Here is a 21,806-nt window from a genome sequence, read left to right on the forward strand (position 1 = left end):
TGAATTTCTTAAATACAGTTAGAAACTGTAAACTGCAGTACTGTAATAAATACAGTACTGCAGGCATAGCTGCTGCCAGTTAATTACTATAAGTTTACACTGAAAAGTTTTACAGTGTAGAGTAGTAGAGTAGATTTATAAAGAAGACGAAACTGAGAATAAAGTAAGATAAGGCACATATAGTATATATATGTAACTTATATTGTAAGTTAACATAAAAAACATAACAGTAGGTGCAATATATTAAAACAAGATAACATAAAGTATAACAAAGGTACAAATAAAAAAACAACAACCTCAATGACATGAGGTGCAGTCCAAATATTTACAATGCCATAAACAGGTTAGCCAGGTATGCGTATACCAACAAATTGTACTTAAGTAGCCTCCAATATACTTAAGAGAATCTACTTTCCACAACTGGGATTATCATTAAGGATTATCATCACAGATCCATGTGATGCTTAATCTTTTCTTCTAGATTAAGATGGTGGATAAATAACATTGTGCTAATATTTATTTTAATTATAATTAATCACGTTGTGCTGTGTCAAAACTGTCTGCCAAGCAGGTAGGGAGGCACCAATACTGGATAGTGAGACAAGTCAAACAAGTTATTAACCCTCTGGAGTCCATGAAAGCGCTGGAGCATGACTTCTTCATGATGACACGACGTAAAAACGAAGCAGCATCAAGCCCTGCTGTCAGTTTTCCTCTAAAGTTCTGGCTTTTCTAGAAGTTTCCATGTCCAATTTAATGCATCAACCCTTTTCCCAGCGAATGTTTATTGTGTGATTTTTGTGTGTGTTTTTTGTGTTTTCTTTTTTTTTTTTTTTTTGGTGTTTTTGAAATTTTTGGTATGGTTTTTCTGTTTTGTTTTGTTTTTTTGGTGTAATTTTTGTGAGGTTTTTGTATTTTTTGTCTGTTTTTATGTATTTTCTTGTAATTTGTTGTGTTTTTTTGTAAAAAAATAAAAATAAAAATTGTGTTTTTTTGTTCACAATGTTGATCCAGTAAGTCAAAATGAATATCATATAGGGGAGGTTGTGCTGAAAAAAATGATACCAACATGGAATGTTGTATGTATGTTGTATGGAATGTACACTTTTTAAGTGTAATATACAGGCAGAATGAAAGAGTCAATAACCGACAAATTGGCCAAAAACTCCAAAGGCTTAATCAAGTATTCTTTCAAGCAACACTCATTTTAATACTAAACTCATTTTCCCACAATGCCTCACTCCTGAGTGCACGTGTCAACGCTGCCAGCAAACCGGACTGAACGTCACATTCCTGCATTCCCTTTTCCCTCAGTTCGGGACGTCGGAGTTCCTCTGTAGCTACCACTAGATAGCTAATCCTCTCCCCCACTTTTTCTTTTCTTGAGAAAAACACACCCATGACACGGCGGATTTGATCTCAGGAGGTGATCCCAGGTTCACCGGGAGTCAGAATCTCTCTTCGGGTGAGGATTTATCCCATTTTAAGCCGGTGAGGGTGTCTGTCGGTTGGCTTGCTAAAGCCAGATAACAGTTTTATAAGATGCGCTGGATTTGCTGCGAGTTGTCGCTGTGTGTTTGACCTGGTTATGGTTTGGCCTCCACTGGTAGACCTGTTGATACAGCACAGCTGACGGAAGGCGGTTTTAAATTCGTAATGTGCGTGGCCTGTTGTTTACACTTAATAGCTAGCTAACGTTAGCCCCGGCTGGTTAGCCGCAAAGCTTGCGTCACCATTGTTACCGGTGGTCCGCGGGCAGACCCACCAGGGTGTGGATGCACCTCCAGATGTGCCTTTGTTTCTTTGATATGGACATTACAATACAGTGAGCTGTTTCCATAAACGTCTTGTCAAGATACAGCACTCGGCTAACGCATACATACAGTGCTAGCATCCCAGACAGCATGGGCGTGGTTATAGGAGTGGGAATGTAAAAAATAATAATTAATAACTTCAATTCAATTCAACTTTATTTCACCATGTATACAGATACTAGGAATTAACATTGGCCTTTTCCATGCAGGCAACACATAAAAAAAAAAGAAAGACGAAGACAAAAAACCCAATACAAGGACAAAGAATACCATTATGAGCAATAAATTAATAGGAATGGAGATAGTGCAGTGTTAAATAAAATTAAAGTGCAACTGGAGGTGGCGTGATGTTTTGGACATAATAGCCCTGTACCGCTGTCCAGAGGGGAGAAGGTTAAACAGACTATTGGCAGGATGAGAGGCGTTAACTCAAAGTTAAAGTAATGATAGAATCGTTATGGTCAGCTGTTAAGGTCATCTTTAAAATCAGTTTGTTTTTGAATAATGCGAGATTGGCAGTACACGAGTATTCATTCAAAATTATAGATGTCAGTGTGCCCTGGTCAGGAGCTGAGCTTGCTGCAGATCACCAGCCTGTCTCAGCTGTTTACTCTAATAACAAAAAGTGGATCACAGCTGCTGCTCGTCTGTGGCAGGACAGGACAGAGGGAAATCACTCCTTGAAAAATAACATTACCAAAGCATCCTGCCATCTCTTATGAAAACTGAAGCTGATTCAAATAATTACGTAGGTAGTTAAGTTTGTATAATGTCTAATTAAATGTGTACTTCTCCTCAATAATAATCTATCTTCTAGCGAATAATCACGCTGTGTTGCTTTGAATTCTTAAAGAAGACTGTTTTTCTCGCATGCCTCCACGGTGAACAGAGAATCTGAAAACTGAGTAAATCCATGATGAACTGAAGTAACTGGGGGCAGTGTTTATCATCAACAAAACTATATCAAAACATCTGTTTAGAAACTCACACACAACACCTGCAGTATAATTCAAGTCTCATTTGTTTGCTACTCACTACCACAAAACTCATACTTGTTTGGATTTTGGTGGCGTGAGTGTTTTAAATAGGTTATAACAAAAAAACATGTGTTTTGGAAATAGTGAACATATGACTGGATATTGAGACTTGGATATACAAATGGTTCTTTTATGGAAGAAGTATTCCTTTAAAAGTCAGTCCATTTCTGTATCATTGATACTTTGTAAGGTAACACTGTAACTGTAAAAACAAGTGGTTTAGCATCCTATAGGAGTCTAGACTGTTATATAGCAGTTATACTTCAGTTTGCTCATAACATTCTTGAGATGCCTGCTGTTCAGAGGCTGATTGGATCAGAGTGACTTTAGTGAGGTAAAGGAATGTTTGCGTGCTATCACAAGTCACACAACACAATAGAGACCCTCCTGACTTGAATGTGACAGGATTTGTGACACTTTGATGCAGCAAGAGAAAGTTTGTGTGATTTATCTTAAACAGACAGCTTTATTTCAGTGAAGATTGGGTTGGTGAGCTGATAATCAAATGTATCAAATCCTGCTGAGAGGAAAATGTGTTCCTTTAAATGGCAGATATCTTCTCCGTGTATGATCTTTTCCCCAGTTTGCCCGCTTTACTGTGGTGCCACGGCTTGAGGCATATGCTAATAAGTAAGTCTTTCTAGTTGTAAGTCCAGTTCAGCCAGTGTCTGTATTCACTGGGAAGAGATATTTAATTTGGCTCAGTATCTGTCATCTAAAGTCTGCCCAGACTGATCAAGACATTTGTCTACCTTGTGTGAATGTGGTACAGTCAAACTCTATTTAAACATTTAAAATCTATGATTCATATATCAATAGATGGAATGCAATCATATCATAGCTCTGTTAAGGTCTAACATAGATATAGACATACTTGTTCCAGTATTGAAAGTGACATGTTTGTGGCTGAAAGTAAACATGAACTTGGGCTTATGCTTGCAGGTAATTGCAGTAAATGTGTATCCTTGTGGGGATGCAGCTTAATAGCCATCAACCTAATACAGAACGCTAGATAATGTTAACTGTGAGATTGTGCCATTAACTAACTGATAGTAACTGACACAGAATAAAACAGTTGCATCACGTTACATCTATTGTCAGTAATCAGCCCTGCTAATGTTGCATATGTGTTGCATGTTGTGACAGTGGCATGCACATTAAGATGTTATGGGTCTCATTTAGATTCACAAACTTGACTTTGTAACAATGCTTTTGCAACTGGCTGCACAATACATAGGACTTTTCTTATTATAGGGCTTAAGTTAGTTAGTAAGTTATTTCTTAAAATACTTGTTTTGTAAAAACTTTTTCCTCTCTCTCAGTATGCGTGTGGAACATGAATGGCAAATTGCAATCATGTTATCTTCCTCTGAAACTGTGAAAAACGTCCAAACTGGTGACAACATATTTGTCTCACTATTTTCTTTCTTACCTGTGTTTATTGGCAGACTGTGAACCAATTTTTAAAAGTGCAGACTGCCACCTAATTTCGCCAATTAAAGCAATTTGGCTGTATCATTGGCTCTTTTGATCAGCTATAATTTAATTATCCGAATAGTGCATAGTATTAGGAATTAACTATTGATCGTGCATCTCTAATCCCATTAATTTGATCTAATCTGTGATCTTATTCTCTGAAACAGATGGTAGTCTTGATCAATAGCTACATCCTTATAATCTACCTTTTCATTTCATTTCACTATCTCATTTACTCTTGCTGGTTCACAATTGAGCAATGAAAATACATAGACTATGATGGTAATGGTGACCCAGTCCTACATAATAAATAAGTATTGCTGATGTTGGCCTGAAATACAGCTTCATTTCACCATCGGGGCAAAGACAGTGCAGTGTCATCACCCCGATGATCTGCAGCCCCAGCACATATGATGGCTGCGCCCATGGGACGAGCGATTGAGACTGAACTCTGCCCTCAGAGGTCAAACAGTGTCAGAAAAGGAAAGAATAATCACAGAGTGACAGTAACAAATAATGATACCAGGGGTTTACATCAGTAGCAGCATGTTACTTCTTACCTGAATGAATGAACCCTTTATTGTCATTGCACAGAGTAACAAGTACAAGTACAACGAAATTAATTAAAAGTAAGAATTGGGTATGTTAAGAGATGTGACGCACACTCAGGTATATGCATGCAGTGTTTTGAAGAATGTGGAGGAGGAGCGCACACAGCTGCATGTTATGGAGAGAGTGGGAGTAGCCTGCAGTAAACTGGAACACCCTGACTCAGCCTGCGCAGCACACATCTAGCCTCATTTCAATGGGAACTGCTGCTCATTACATTGCCTGAAGTGTATGGATGAGTGAGTGGGAAAAGAGACAATGAGAAGAGGGAGCTCATGCAGGTGATTGAGGAAAACATACAGTTAGAGAGAAATATCTGCTGTTTGCTTAAATCTGCAAGGAGAAGGTATTTTAGATACATGTAGCTCTCTCTAGCAAATAGCATAGCCTTTTTTTGTTTGGAAACAAGCAATATGCAGGACTATTGTCACAGTGTTTCTATGGTCGACCTTTTTGTTCTCAGAGTTGCTTGTTTTGTCGTCATCTCGTGATAAACCCTTCAGCTCTGTTGTCGACTAACCTTTGTTGCCTCTCTTTTTACTTTTGTTGCCGTTCTGCTTTGAGGCCTCAGAACTTCTACCTACTCTCCATACATGTTGTGCAGCCTGTGAGCTGAGTTACACAACCTCACTTGTTTGCAAGGCCTCTGTATTTGTGTGTGTGGATCCGGACAGAATGGCATTGTTGGCCTACAGTCCCACAGTATTGCACATGCCCAATCCTCTCCCATTAGGTCACTACAGGGGCAAAGGGGGACAACAGGCCTATTGTTTTAAGTGTACACACACATACACATACTCTTGGACCCCCCTTTGTGTAGGCTTCTTCTAGTGGTCTGATCCTCTAGATTCAGGTCATTCAGCTCAAACTGTATGAGTAAACACATTTACTCACAGCAGCTTGTTACAGTGAATGGGACGCAGGAACTACAGCAGACTTCCTTTGAAGTTAGCATGTAATATTAGTTCAGACCTTGTACCCTAACTCTCCGTAACTTTCATTTTCTTGTTGACGACTCTTACTCTCCCGGGTGAGAACGCTTTATGTGTTTGTATTTTACATCTTGCATGTGTACCACCTGAGTTGCTACATGACTCTAATGTGCAGCTGTTGGTTGAAAGCTGCATTTGATTTAATTTATCGACTGCTAATGCTCAATGCATGTTGAGGATGAAAAATGCTTTCAGTAACCTGTTCATACCCTCCTGCCATGTCAGCTCCACAGTACAGTGACCCTCTGGTTGTCCCGAGACTTCACACAAGAGTAAGCTTGGGGTCAGTTAATGGATTTTTTTATTAATTGATTGGCTCTGGCTTTGAAAAAAACCTGATATTTTTCCACTGCATTGCAAATGAGTGAAGCAAGAAGTAAGACAAGCATAGTGAACGGAGCCACTTTTAGTTGAAAACTTTGCCACTATTGCAGCAACATTTTGTAGATGCACCACCTGTTTTGCTGAAAAAAGTGCAAATGTTTTGTTTATAATAAGAAAAGAGGCTACCAGATCTTGTCCAAAACAACCAAGTTATGCATCTGCAATAACACTGAAATTTAAGGATTCTTTTCATGCAGTGCCACTGAATTTTGCACACAAAGTGTAGTCATAACAAATTTTTCTGATATTCTACAAATTGCAAATGTTCACAGTTATGCTGCAAGATATGTTTATTGCTTCATCTAACCTCTTGAAATAGACTACTCCCAATTGTATAAAAACCCATGTGTGAGTTTGGTAAGCCAGCCAGTCAGTAGTAGACCAGATTAGGTGAATTAGCAGCTCTCGCTGCATGGGGTGAGAACATTGACTTGGACTCCCACTGGGGAGAGCGGGTCTCATGTTCTGCTCTGTTTGGGTTGTGTGGATTATACTTCATACTGTTTGCTTGTTGCATAACCATATCAAAGGCTGCAAATCACTGGTGGCTCAGAGCTTGGTTTACTTGGTTTATGATGTTGTTTTACAGTGCCAGTATGATTTGTTAGGAGATGTCTACTGTAGTGGTATTGTGTCTTTGCACTCAGGGGCTAATGGTTTACAGAGTTCTTATTATGCTTTATGTTGAGTTTCATGCAGAACTAACTTCTTTATTAGGCATGAACCCTGGGAATGTCCTTCTTGTATTCTACTTGAATCTGTGTGACCCATTAGATTGGAGCTTGATCTATGAAGAAATGTGAGATGAGATTAAGGGAAGCATATTCTTAACAGAGGAAAAAGTCCATTATGATTGAGGCCAAGAAACTTACTGGACATTGTATGCATTGCACTAACACTTTCTGATAAGCATTCAACACCCCTTATTCAGTGGGCCTGGGAATGTGTGAATCTACCACATTACCATCTGAGCTTCACTTTAGTTTAGTTTCAAAAGATAACTGCATTATCTGAAAGCTATCATCCACCTTTGTATGCACACATCTGTCTCCCTGTCATTTGAGCAGGGAGGGACACTGCAAGATGTATCATGATCACAATTGAAGTATGGATGGTGTCCATTGGCATTTCCTTCTGCTTCTCAAACAAAGACACAGTGTGCTGTCCAGTGCCACGCTGTGTCTGTCTGGCCAGTTCAGTATCAGCCTGGATGCTGCTGGGCTTTGGGCACTGTCTTCAGCTTGGTATACATTCTGCTTTGCATTTTACAGCCTTGATCTTTCTCTGCTGGCAGCCCGTAGTGTCACAGGCTGTGACAGGTATCCCTTCACCTCATTTTACTGCACCATTCAGTTGACTCTGTCGCCATTACAGTAGCTCAAATACACTCAGCTGCCAGTTTATTGGGTACACATAACTAAAAGCAATGCAGTCTAATCCAACTGCAATAAATCCTACGCACATGAAGTCAATCATGTTCAGTCTTTGTTGAAACTGTTGTAGAGAGGTGTTGACTCAAATATATGGTCATTATGGCTGCTTTAGTTATAGTGCTGTTTAATTGTATTATGTTCAGTTCACTACAACATGCATAAAGGTGTTTGAAGGCAATCACACTGTGATGTTGCTTGAACAAGATATTCTGGAAGGTAAGGTAAGAAGTAAACTTTTGGGAGGTGTTGCATGCTGAGATGCCATTCCTTCAGCTATAGTACAACAGTGAAGCTAAAAATGTGGCAGGCAGCTCTTTGTTGGAACAGCTGGTAGAATTGAGGGAGGGAAAGGGTGGAGACTAGAAAGAGCAGGGGAGGAGTCGGGGTGAGCGAGGCTGAAAGATGTAGTATGAGAAGAGGACAGAGTGGGACAGACGGACAAAGATAGAAAGGAGAGGGGGGATGTCTCATACTGACCCATGCTACTACAGACAGGCCAGTGCTGCAACCCACAGACAACCCACATGAAAATCTTCACAGTGCGATGCCCACTGCAACAAACTGCTGCATCAGACACAACCTTTGTCTGTCTGGCTCTCTTGGTCAGCAGCACTCCACAATTTGAGTTAGGCTTTGGTTCCCACTCACTCAAGACTTGCAACAATTAAATGCATAATCAAACAACATAAAATTAATCAAGGACTATTTTTAAATAATTGATTAAGCATGCAAATTATTTTCTTAAAAAGCTAAAATTCACTGGGTCCAGCTCTTCCAGGTGTGAATATTTGACGGTTTTCTCTGTCTTCTATAATAATATTGAACTTAATATTTTAAGGATTGACTGATGGTTCGACAAAACAAGGAATTGGTCATCTCTGATTTCTAATTGGCCAAATAAATGAATAAACCACCAATTAAGCATTGCACATTTGTAATATTTGTCAGACTCAAGCAGGGCAGTTAAAAAAAAAAAAAAAATCAATGCAGCAGAACCATCTTCTTTTTTACACCACATACACTTCTTTCTTGACTGACTACTGACAGTTTGCTCATAAATTTGAGTGTGTAGCCGTTCGCCTCAAGGCAGAGTTGAGGAGAGGCCTGGTAATCTCACTTCTTTAAAACTCCACACCAATAATTTGAAAACTTGTATTTTTCAGCCCCAACCCCTCAATGCGTCAAGTCATGTAACACAAAGAGCTTAAGATAGCTTTTTGCACATATCGTGTAGTACCATTCCAATAGCTGTAAACAGGAATTGATATGTAACATTGGTACACTTCCTTTTAATCAAGAAAATAATCAAGACATGATTCAATAATGCAAATAAGTTTGTTGCTGCCCCAACTTGTTCTCTCTTTTTGAGTTTGAGCCTAAGGTTAAGAGATTATTACTGCTAGATTAAAATGCAAACATTTACATCACATTTTTTATATCCCTTATCATTTGCATCAGGGTATTGTAATGTGAGAGCCCATATCTTTGATTTGTCTTGTGTATTAGCAAGACCTGTGTTTGTTGAATCTGAGATGCCTTGCGATGCTATTTGTGCTCTCGACCTTGCAGACTCAGTTTCTCTGTTTAGTCAAAGATCAGAGGGGCCTGCAGCCTGCTGTGCTTATTTGTGTTTGTTTTTCTCATGTACGCTTAATACAGTAGCCCTTTCTTCTTGCTTTAGTCCAAACCACAGCCTCAGCATCGCTCTTGAAGGAATGACGGTTTGGGTTGTTGACTCTCACATGATATTTGTGCCTCCCTGGAGCATAAAACTGATATAATGTTAGGAAGGCAAACTTGATTCTCCTCCACCTGAAGAACATGTTATTGTTTCTAAATTAAAAGATAAACCCAGTGTGGAGGCAAAGAAAACATCACCATCACTTATTTAAAAGTAGGTTTTTGAATGGTGTGTTATGAAACACAGCAGGATAGACACTGATGCTAAAATAAAAAGAAATCATAAATACTCAAGACAAAAAAAGAAGGACTAGATGAGAGTTGTGTTCATTGTCGGGTCAATATCTATTGGCAGCAGCTTCCCCTCAGGCAGTAATTCTATACTACATGTCAAGGGCGAGAGTAGGACGTCTGACTGTGCTGCAACACACTACCAATGCATCAAACAAGTGTTGCAAATATCCAGACTACTATTAATAAAGGCCATTCATTTAAACTGTATGAATAATTTCAGTTCTGCTAGTCAACATATGAAATTTGGGGTACAAAAAATATTTTAAAATCCTCTCCACCACTAAGTGCAGCATCAGAAATCACTTCAGTGAGTCAAATAAATAAATGAATGAATGAATGAAGTGAAATGAACAGGCAGTTCAGTCTGATGATCAGGCAAAATGAACTGGAGAGTGGCATGACCTGAATGACTGGGTGAGAGCTTTTTTTAGCTGAGCTGAGACAGATGTTGCGACATAAATGGTCTGATAATGGGGCAGCACATGATCCAGCAGGAATAGGACACAAAATCTGGGTCATTAGTTCAATTTGAAGTTTTCGTATGATTTCAAATCACCCTGAACATTGAAATGCTTTTTAGATTTGTCTATAAGTATCTCCAAGGCTTTATAACAAACAGTATGAATAAGTAAGTGTGTCACTGTGGATATATATGTAGCTGCAGCTGTTTTGTTGTTATACTTTCCTGAATGTTAAAATGTTTTCAATGCAGCTAGTCTAAGCCGTGAAGCTTCTTTAGCCTGCTAGCTGAAAATCACCAGGCTTATCGAATCCCTGGTATCACTGGTTGAATGGATTATGCTATTGTATTACATGAAATGTCTCACATACTGTTTTGGCACACACATACAAAAAGTGTGTAAGTGTGGAATTTTGGACACGGCCTATACTTTTATGTAGCCTAATTATTCTACAACCTGGATTCCATTCGATATCTTGTCTTTGTACTATTCAGTTCATGAAGGATTGGCAAATCATTGCATTCTGTTTTCATAACATTTTTCACATCGCCCCAATTGTTTTGGGAAATCAGTGTTGGATTTCAGTCTCTGATCATATAGTTCTGGCTGGTGTTGCACCAATAATATCATCTTCTCATTTTCCAGGTCGCCCATGTTGACCTTTATTCTCTGCTGACATCACCCACTGTTACCGTCCTGCTCTTGCCCATTAAAATTATATCCATTTTGCTGTTCACTGTCTGCCTTATTCATTGTGAATGAGGCTTTAGTCCTAAATGTACTAAGGAAAAGCTGCAGCAGGCCAAGGTAGTGAACAACAACAAGTATGGCTACTCACTGTCCTTGAGCAAGAGACTGGTTCAGGTTCAGGTCTCTTGCTCAACAGGGGTGCTGTCCTGTCGTTGACCCTGAGGTCTGATCCTCCATTAGAGTATTTCCCTCTTGGTACTTAGTAGTTGTTTATAGTATTTATGGTACTCAAAAAGCAATTTAAATTTTGTTGTTCTGTTAAGATAGATGGCATGATCTTTTTTTTTTTTTTTTTAAACTTTGTTTTTATTGTTGGCTAAGATACTTCATAGTGCAGCAGTTAGATGATGTAAAACATTTGACAAAACAGAGTTTTTAGGATATAGCATTCCTCATTTCCATGGCATGAGATAGCCCAAAACCAAAACAAAGGGTTTGAACTTTTTGTGGCTGACTTGTTGGCTGCAAACGCACAGGGCTCCCCAGCGAGTCCCCAGGGCTCAGCAGATACTATTCTGCGTGCTCCAGGGCCATAAATCCTCTTTGCATGGCTGGTGATCAAGCCATGATGTAAAGGAGCTTAGTAGCAATAGACAGCCAGGCAGGAAGCTGCTTCCCTGTTGGCCGTGAGTCAGGTGATCACACACACAACACTGACAGGATAGAGAGACAGCAGGGAAGAGGGGGAAAAACAAATAGACAAATGGGCATGGAGAGGTTTATGAATGGTGACACCAGAGGGAGTCTGGGCAGAGTTGTTAGCCGAGATGAATCAATGGTTTTTCATAAGATGGATTTGATGTGAATCTGAGTGAAAACACAACCTGGGCCTATTGCAGCTCTACACCAGGACAGTCTTGCAGTTGGACACTTTGGAAGCAAGCAGTGCACATGTTGTTTGTTGACAGCAGTGAGGTTATGTGGCTTCTTTAAGTGTTGGGAAGTTGAGGGGGACCAAGGTAAGAGAAATATCATTATTGAGGGTACTTAGGTGATGCAACTAATATTTCTCATTTTGTTCATATAATGTCAGAAAATCTGGAAAGATTTCTTGTCATTGAAAAAAAAAAATGTTTTATTTATTTATCCAACAGACATTTACTGTTATCTATGAAAAGTGAAAGTATAAAATCATAATATTTCAAAAGCTGGAACTGGAACATGAGATTAGGCTGTTACCAAAATGATTTCCAATAAATATTTGTCAATTAAGAAGCTGGTTGATCAGCTGTACTGGTACTGTATTCAGCAGATTGTTGACAATTGTGTCATTGTTGTTTTGATATTGGAGGTCTTACTTGACGATAGCATTGCTTTGCATTCAGGTTCAATAGCCATCTATATCTAGATGTGAACATTAGCTTTCTATAATTAGACGTCCAATAGCCGTCTAGGTGTAGACATCCAATAGCCTTCTACACCTAGATGTCCAACTGCTTTCTAGACGTAGACGTCCAATTGCTGTCTAGAAGTAGACATCCAATAACCATTTAGACGAAGACGTCCAATAGCCTTCCGTACCTAGCTGTCTAGGTGTAATAGAAAATAAGGTAGAAGACTTTCATCTTTTTTTTCATCATCATTCGTCTAACATGCTGTAAAAAAATTACTTTCTCAGCCAGATGCACTCTCAGTGCATCTGACCCAAGTCATGTTGAATTATTAGCTTACGTCTCTCTCTTTTTCTTGTTCTCTCCACAGCTCGCTTTCCTCCTTCCCTTCCCCTCCTCCCCTTTCCACCTGTCACAGTGCTGGTTGTCATGGAGAACTCTTCGGTGGCGTCTGCATCGTCTGAGGCTGGGAGCACACGCTCACAGGAGATAGAAGAGCTGGAGCGCTTCATCGACAGCTATGTGCTGGAATACCAGGTGCAGGGGCTTCTGGATCCCAAGGCAGATGGAGACTTGGACTTGGACAATGGTGGCAAAGTGCCGCAGGTCAGAACCGTATTACATGAGTGGAAGACATTCTCTCTTTAGTCCCAAATAAAGAGGGAATGAAGCAGTGATTATTTTTAGTAATGACTCTGTTTTTTGTCTTTCAACACACATTGGTGAATTCAGCCTGCATCCAACAGCTGCCCCTATTGTTGTTATGTACCAAAGAACAAATGTGACAAATGTTACATCCACAAAACAATGCAGCTGGAAGGAAAACACCAGATAAACTTATGTGTTTGTTACTTTAACTTTACCTTTTTCTTTATGTTTTTTGTTGACATGTAAACAACCCCCCTCCCTTTCAGAAATGATAGCATATTGTCCCTCTCTTATCTCTCCACCAGTGGACAGATGACTGTAATAACAAGAAAGATGGCAGCTGGACGTCTTCACGGGGGAGAGGCTCAACCAAGCCAGTAAGTGTCTGTGTCTGCTTTTTGCACAGCCTGGGAGGTGACCCTAATTAATGAATTGAATAATCATTTAAAAACTAGTTATGCATATCATAATTATGATTCTACTCAAGGGCTGTAGTGGCATAAAAAAGGTCAGTCAGCTCAGCTGTACCCTACCATCCCACAGGAGGGATGTTATGAATGTTAAGATGGACCTATCTGTGAATTATCCAAATATAGTCTGTATGGTCTTTATCATAGATCAGTATTTGGACAAAAACAAAATAATAAAAGTTAAGATAAGTTGCAGCACATTCATAAGGGGATATGTGTTTTGGTTTGTTTGTAGATTAAAAAAATGAGTTTGATTAAGATTCTGGCAGCGGAAAAATTAAGCAGAAAGTTTGTCAGTCTGGCAGTAGATGCACAATAGAGGTTACAGTCTGTCACTGACTAAACACTGCAGCTTCTCAAAACAAAATTGTGTCTGTTATTTCCAGCTGGAAATGTCAAATGTGTTATTTGACTTGGTTAGCAGCTAACCAGGCTGCATCAAGTATCATTGTGATGTTCCAAGGATTGCTCTTTGTAAAAAAAAAAAAAAAAAAGATAAATGTCTCTTATTATTCCATTTTCTGTTGTGGAAACAGTCACTGTTGCTGTTAGCCATCCATTAGCAATCACTACGTTGTCTTGTGTTTAAACTGTCGACCAATCAGAGGCGGTGTTCTTTACTGGGCATGTGTGAATATGCTCATTTCAAACACATTCCACAATGATATAACATGAGATCGACCCTATGAGAAACATTCCGGTGATGACCTTGGTAGCACCACATGACCATGGTGATGTGGTTATTGTCACACAGTATTTTCTCCGAGTGTCTCTTTGCCATGTCTGCTGTAACATCTTGCATTTGACCCTGTTGTTTGTCTGAAGAAACTATGAGAGTGCCATTTAGTTTTACCACATAAACAGGTGAAAAATATGTACTGAGACTATTTCAGAGTATTAAAGGTGAGGAAACACTGTTGACATGTGTTTACCGGCCAAAATTGCAAATTGTTGTTGTCTTCTTCTGTGCTCATCTGGACCATCTGGTCACTAGAGCTACGCTCTGATGTAAGCATAGGTTTGCTGTGCTCTCAGTCCTGTATGTTCCCGTTAGTCTTTCCCTCTTCATCAGCTGCTCAGCTGTATGATTAGAAGAGACTGTAACACCAGCCGTAAGCGGTCCACAGCGCCTCTGCTTGCTTGTGGTTGCTGGAGACAAAGTATGGTCTTAATGACTAACATGGGATACTGTGAGCCAGTAATTAAATAATCCTAAATGAATTATCAGTCAGTTAGTCTGCTAAATATATGTGTGCGCGTGAGTGTGCTTGTGTGTGTGCTGCTCTGCTCTGACTGTACAGTCTACAGTGCTGTAGAGTATTATTGCTCCCCAGAGATTCATTGGTATGATTCACCAGGAAGTGAGTGGTGAAGCAGCATTGCTGAGAGGTTCAGAGAGATTATAGTGATCCAAAATAAGAGGGAGGTAAAGAGAGGACCTAAAATTTAAATGTCAGTATCTAACAAAAATGGAACGAGTCTCTTTCTGTCCTTCGATTTCATTGAAAACTCTTAATCTGATCAACTTCAAACTTGGTGCATTGATGAGAACAGTCCAAGAAAGAGGTCTTGAGATCTATTGGACATATTAGATTATATTAGATTTGCAATGTAACTTTCAGAATGAACAAGTTTTTCCAGGTCCTAAATATGAGTCCTAAAACCTGGAAACGAGTTAGCATTGTTGTGCTTTCGGTTCCCTCGTCTCAAAGTCAATGGGTTTTTTGCCATTTGCCTGAAATGAGGTCTGTGGTGAACAATTTTAAGAGAGTCGTTGTGGACAGTAAGCTCAGTAGTGGTGATGTTGAAGACATGACTGTGGTGTAGTTCATTTATTGCCAAACGCTAGCTTTTTACTTCTGGCAATTGCATTTGCTCTTAAAAAATCCTAAGAATAGTTTAGATTATTTTGCAGAACCAAATGTGTATCCTGAACGTTTCTTTGCCTCCTGTTGATGCATTATCAGTGCAGCAAAAAACTTGGCAATGAAACAAGAGTTTTGACAACCCTCTTTGTATCTCCTCACTTGCAGAATATAGTAAAACTAAAAAAAAAAAAAAACCAACAGCAATCAGAAGCAATTCAGAGCACAGAAAACTAAGTTGGTGCTGAGAGAACACCTGATTAGTTTTTGTTATTTCTCAATTGTTTTGTTGAACAATTGAATACAATACACCAAACACTTCAACAGAGAGGCCAATGTTGACTAAAATTTGCATTGAGGATACATTTTACGGATAACCATTATAGACACACTTCTGCCCAGCTCCCAGTTTCACTTAAGATTGAACTGTTTTGGAGACTATTACTGTATTGTGGCTATGGTTTATTCTGTGGTCTCTACTGTGACAGAAAATAAAAACAGAAGTCTTCTCTAACCATCATCCCCTCTCTCATCTGTGCAGGACGAGTGGGAGCACAGCAGCAATGGCAGTACAGGTTCCAGGCCCAGTTCAGGGTCCAGACCTGGATCTGGCTCACGATCTGGCAGCAGAGGCAGAAACAACCAGTTCTCATGCCCTGCCAAGGTACACGTACATCTGTGTTTGTGTTTACGTAATGCTGTCTCATTCACTGATTTAGACCCATGCTATTTTTTTATCTCAAGTATGTAGAAAACTATTCATTTCTCCCCAAAAAATACCATGTGCATTGAGTGTCTTCTACTTGTACATATTTTAATAAAAAAATGAATGTGCTTTTTTAGAAGAGTAGTTGTTGTAGTAGTAGTAGTAGTAGTAGTTCCAGTGGTGCACCTGCATGTTGATGTTGAATACACACTAAGTAAGTTTGGCATATCATGGTTTGGGAAGAAATGTTTTTGTAAACCTAATGAAAATAATTTCCTTGTGTCCTGCTGTCTGGGCAGAACGGAAACAGAGACGGCTCCTTTGACATCCTGGGGACAGACATATGGGCTGCCAACACGATGGACTCACGCGGGTAGGTGCCTCGCTGTTTCACAAACCTAATATGTTGTACAGTCTACAGGGTCTGAATTCCAGCCATAGTTTCTCGAGGCTCTTATGACTGATTTAGACACACAGAGTCTGTTAGCTTTTTTTCTCTTTGGCTTTTAATACTTTGTCACAGTCTGCTCCCTGTGGTTTTCTTATTGACAGTCCTGTTTGTTAATGTGAAGTCGGCTGTCCCCTACATCTTGATTAGTTTTCTCGGGACAGTATTTCCCCGCTTTTGTTTTCATGACCAACATCACTGCCGGCATTTGTTTGAGGTATAAAATAATAGATATACATATTAAATGCAATAAGGGACATCATGTTCAAAAAGCTAAGTCAGCTCTGTCACTTCATCTCAAACGAAGTTACACTGTGGTGCTGAACTGTGGAGTTTGTGCTGAGGATGAAAAGTATTTTGTTTCAGTGTTTCTGCCGATAGCCACATTTATATTGCATTTAACCACTAAAGGCCTGACTGCTACCTCTAACAACATTAAACCTCAACACTTTAAAATCTTGTTCAAGTTCAAGTGTGTGTAAAAATACTTCTTAGCTTCTGTGTGAGTTAATAATTTTTCAAACAAGAGCTGGACCTGAAACTTGGGGGGGGGGGGTTGAGTGAGACAAAAATCAGTTTCACTAGAGGGAGGACTGGTTGCCATGGGAACAGCTGCATGGCAGCTTCGGCTACCTAACTTCCGGCCACGTTGGCACACAGTGAAGGAGCAGTGGATGATGTAAGCTGCTCTCCCTCCATGTGGATGGACAAGATGTATAATTGAATATTGAATGAAAAAGAAAGTGACATTGATTCTTCAATTATGAGTCATTTCTGCCATTTTACTTACAAAAACTTTACAATTGAAAGTGTTTTGCTGTAGTTTATAGTCTCGAAACAGAAAATGTAGTTTGAAGATTCAGTTTTAACAGTTTGTATTTATTCTTTATAGGGTAGGTGTTTTGACCACACATTATGAACTGTGAATAGGTAAAATAATGTCTCTTTTGGCAAGGATGTCAGTCAAATGAATGGGTTATTTTTAGGAACAGTTAATTATTTTTTTTCTTAACTTTCAAAGCTTCTAATGAGGTTTTAGAATAAATCTCTTTAATGTTTGTCATCATATTTTATGACTTCATCACCATGGAAGAAAAGAAGAATCCCTCAATAAAAATCTTCCATTTGAATAAAGTCATTAATCAGACTGTATTCTAGCCTCACCTAGTGAGACAAGACTATTGTAGCACCATGTGGTCACTGATTTTGATTAAATGTAGCTTGATTGTTGCGAGGGGTTTACAGCTTCCCACCTGAGGTTAACTTGTTTTTTTTCCTCCAGCAAGTAAACTGTACAAGCTGTCTTGTACTCTTTTACGTCTCCCTGCTCTTTCCTTGTGCATATTCTGGATGTGTCTAACCTGTTATCTGTCTTTGTCTGTTGGTTATAGAGGTGCAGGTTGGGACGTGCAGCCAGAGAAGCTGGACTTCAGCCATTTCCACAGGAAACACTTAAGAGGAACGCCAAAGCACCTGCCACACATTGACAGAGAGGGGTAAGACTTGGTTTGGGTGCTTTTTATTAACAGTACTGTGTGCTAGGGGTGTGCCATATCGTATCGTTCACAATTATACATGTATATTTTTTTATGGGTAAAAAAAAATGCATATCATGATATTGGCAACATTCCCTACTTCTTGACGTAGTGGCGTAAGGATTTCCTATTAATGACCTAGACTGTGGCGGCCCACTATAGTCTCATGTGCTGCGCTAACATCACATTTCAAGCTACTGAAAGTATATCTATAGTATTCATAACATAAAGTTATTTTGCGTTGTGTCACAGCTCAGCAGAGTGTCTGTCACCCAACAGTCAGTCAAACCCCCGACCCACAACTCTGTCCTCCCCGAGACATGCGCGCGCATTCACACACACGCACTGAATATACCTAACTGCCCTCCCTCGCTTCAAAACAAGTACCTACCTGTCTGTAATGTCTCAGTCCCGTCCCCAAGCTCTCTGTGTGTGTGTCTGCGTGCGCACGAGCCAAACTAAATCCTATCAGCCTGTACGGGTCGTCAGAAGTCCAAACACACTGTTGCATTATGCCGTTCGTTAGCCGCGAGCTAACATTAGCTAACAATAAAAGTTGTTTTAATCACAAAAAGCTATTACTTCCTGTCACTGTACAAATGCAGCTTTCAAAATAAGAGCACAGAATCCACCATAGAAATTACAAGAAGACTGTCAAAATAAGATGCCCTAAATAAAACATAGAAGAACCCTTATTCTCCTTTACAATAATTAATTAAAATAGGCAATGATTAAGATAAGTGTATATGATGGAATATGGCATTAGAATGTGTGAGAGGCACCAAATTTGGGCTTTTATGAAAAGGGGGGGGGATGCCCCCAGACCCCCCTAGCCAGCTATTTTTCAACACTGTCTGGATGCCCTGTTGACTGTGAAAAATGTTATCTGAGGTATATGTTCGTATTTAGCTCTCAAAGTGGATGAGATTGATCACATTGTACTATAAAATGTACAAAATTTTCTTCCGGGGGGGCCCCACGGACCCCCTAGATGGTTATTTTTTTTATTATTTGTTAATACTCAAGAGTCAAGAGTATTTTTTTTGTATTTGGCAACTGTTGAGATTTGCAATTTACACTACATTTAGATTTATGATTGATTTTTATTTTGTTGTACCATTTTTATTTATTTATACAGACTAAAAAATAATGATATGATAATCTTTTAGGGCCATATTGCCCACCCCTACTGTGTGCTCTGTCTTAGCTTACCATTTATTATCCCCTATTGCCTCAGTTATGTCTTCAGGATTCTCCCATGTCTGCCTGTCACCTCTGATGGTTATGTCCTCTTTCTCAGGATGAACAAAAACAAGTTTGAGGAAGATGACGGCATAGACATGAATGACATAGAGAGGTTTCTACCCCACCTGCGCTCTGTAAGTCACTGTTTTTCCTTTTTTTTTTTGTTAAACTAAATAATCTTCTTTAATTTTCTCACTGTGATAGGTCTTTATATATATTTTTTTTTATAGTACACCATTAACATCACATAGTTTTGTAAAACGTTTTTCTACACTGATTTGACTGAACAGCAGACAACATAAGAATCTTTAAGTTGTTAGAGAGCGACCTCTGTTGGCGTAAAGGGAGAATAACAGGTTTACCAACCACAGCAATTTTAAGCCTCACATTTAGCAACTTATAATTTTATACACACATACATCTTCTCACTACTGGCACTGGTATATGTTGTGTACTTGAAACGCCTGTGCCACTCTTGTAAATTAGATTTTTAATCTCATTGAGGCCTTTTCTGGTTAAATAACTTTTAATAAAACACTCTAAAATAATGCTGTAGTCAGGTCTATAAAAATAAAATCACCAGAATATAAAACATCTTTGTCAAAACTAAAGCAATAATTGTGCCTTTAAAAAAAATAAAATAATGTGGAGGCTTTTAATGTTCTGTAGATTAATACATGTAAAACCAGTCTGTATAGATTGAGTAAAAGATGAGAGGTTGTTTATAAATGAACATTTGGTGACACCTGCTGGTCAGAGCTTCAACTGACATGAAAAGTCCATGATAATGTTATACTGCCACCTGGTGGTCAAATGAATATACAACACTTACACATTGAGCCAATAATTTCCACAGAAAAGTAAAGTAGGTTGTCTGTTTGTGAGGCAGTGGCTGTTTGAAACCTATTCAACAGCTTTTGTGATAAACCTAAACAATAGATACACAACTTTTCTTTCTCAAAACATAACTGAAATGTTTATATTTACACTTCAACCAACAAAAAAAAACAACCAAGGACTAGTTTTTCATTTGCAGTCTGTTTGCCTGATGTTGTCTGGCATCCTAGAATAATAAAAATAATGCAATATGTAGAATAGGGAAAAATATGTCCTATAACAACATGAGTGCACAAAATCCAGATTGCAGTTGATATGAACACAGTTCAAGCACGCAGGTTAAAGGTGCCAGTTGCCTGAATCTTGACATAGTTTGTTCACCGCAAGCCGTTTCTTAACAGTAACCTCAAATTGCTTGTGGTACTCAAAGAGAATACAAAAATTCCATCTTTTTGTTACCGCAGACACTGTTTCCTTGCTGACCTTGTCTGGTCAGTTAGTAAAACAAAGGGCGAATTTTGTACTGAAAAGGCAAACTAGACTGTCTGAAGGATTGAAGTTGCAGAATTCTTCTCCAGTGAGGACATATGACCTGTCGGTACAAATAATTTATAGTCTAAAGCCTCATTACAACAACAATTGCCTCATTTCATTATAAGGTATTTCTGAACATGACATGTCTGGCGTCAACAAAGTGGGGAAAAAAAGTAGAATTAATTTAACAGCTGTGTGTACCATTCCAGGGTATTACACATTGTGTTTTCCAAGGTGATTTGTGTTTCAGTGGGGTGGCAGAGTTCACTCTAGGTCGCCGATGTCACCCTCCTCTCTTCCTTCCCTGCTCTCTGAGCCAAAATGTCTTCCATCTTTCATCGTGTTTGAGCTGCAGTGTCTTCCTCTTTCCTTCCCCTCTTGGCTTCTGTAGCCGAGCTGCCTCTCACAGTGTTTCACAGCCAAGATGGGCCTAGTTGCGCTACCAAGATGGCTTCCTCATTGTATAGCTCCCGAGCCAAGATTGCCGTTTCCGTTTATTCAGTAAAGGCCAAAAGAGAGATGGGGTCAACTGCGTTTGTCTGGTGAGCTTGGGATCGGATATGTGTGGGCACTGGGACACAGAAAGGTCAGAGACACAGAGCTGGGGAGTGATTGCCACATTTTCTCTTCCTCACATTCCTCAACACATTAAAGAGAGACCTTTAATACTTTAATACTGTGCTTTGTATCATGCCCTGGCATCTTAAAAGTTTATCCAAAAGTTCTGCCAGTCAGAGTCATGCAGCGGTGATGTCAGGCCCCTGTTTTTTTTCTTCTCATTCTAATGAGACCATCCATTGACAGTACCCTCCTTAGTCTGGGATAGCCCCTAAGACAACTGTGAGGGCACGCAAGTTTCCATTTTCCACTTCCAGGGCCAGACGAGAGACCATACTATAACATGAAACACTGAAATCATAACCACTGCAAACTCCAGTTGAAATGAAGTGGTTTACCATTAAGAGTATGGAGATGTTCTTTTTTGTGTCATGTAGAATGTCTAAGTTGTTAACCAGTATCAATCTCACATTTTTATTATATGTGCACTGTGCTGCAGTGTTATATAGGAAAATACTAGTAATGGATAGGTACTCTGTGTGGAGAGGTGGCTTGTGGTAAATGACTCAGATCAAAGATCAGATCATTCACATGCAAATCACACTTTACACAAATATAGAATATGCCATGGAATTTATTATAGATCTGTGAGTGTGTTTTAGAGAGCGAGAGTTTGTGTTGTCAAATGTTTGTGCTTTG

The 21,806-nt window shown here is 39.3% G+C and overlaps 1 protein-coding gene across 2 annotated transcripts in view; it reads left to right on the forward strand.

Annotated features, from left to right (window-relative positions):
• Window positions 1-1,300: 1,300 nt before the first annotated feature.
• The window catches only part of ctif (CBP80/20-dependent translation initiation factor), a 61,776-nt gene continuing 41,270 nt past the window's right edge, over window positions 1,301-21,806 (forward strand). Inside the window, exons 1-7 of one of the 2 annotated variants that reach the window (XM_059357760.1) lie at window positions 1,301-1,491; window positions 12,632-12,867; window positions 13,215-13,286; window positions 15,786-15,908; window positions 16,250-16,323; window positions 17,790-17,894; window positions 19,234-19,312. In XM_059357760.1, the coding sequence (XP_059213743.1) occupies window positions 12,691-12,867; window positions 13,215-13,286; window positions 15,786-15,908; window positions 16,250-16,323; window positions 17,790-17,894; window positions 19,234-19,312 (630 nt within the window). In that variant the 5' untranslated portion in view covers window positions 1,301-1,491; window positions 12,632-12,690. The remainder of the gene's footprint in view (window positions 1,492-12,631; window positions 12,868-13,214; window positions 13,287-15,785; window positions 15,909-16,249; window positions 16,324-17,789; window positions 17,895-19,233; window positions 19,313-21,806) is intronic. The other variant, XM_059357759.1, reaches the window with a different exon arrangement.

This window comes from Centropristis striata, chromosome 19 (assembly GCF_030273125.1).
Source record: "Centropristis striata isolate RG_2023a ecotype Rhode Island chromosome 19, C.striata_1.0, whole genome shotgun sequence".
NCBI classification, from domain to species: domain Eukaryota; kingdom Metazoa; phylum Chordata; class Actinopteri; order Perciformes; family Serranidae; genus Centropristis; species Centropristis striata.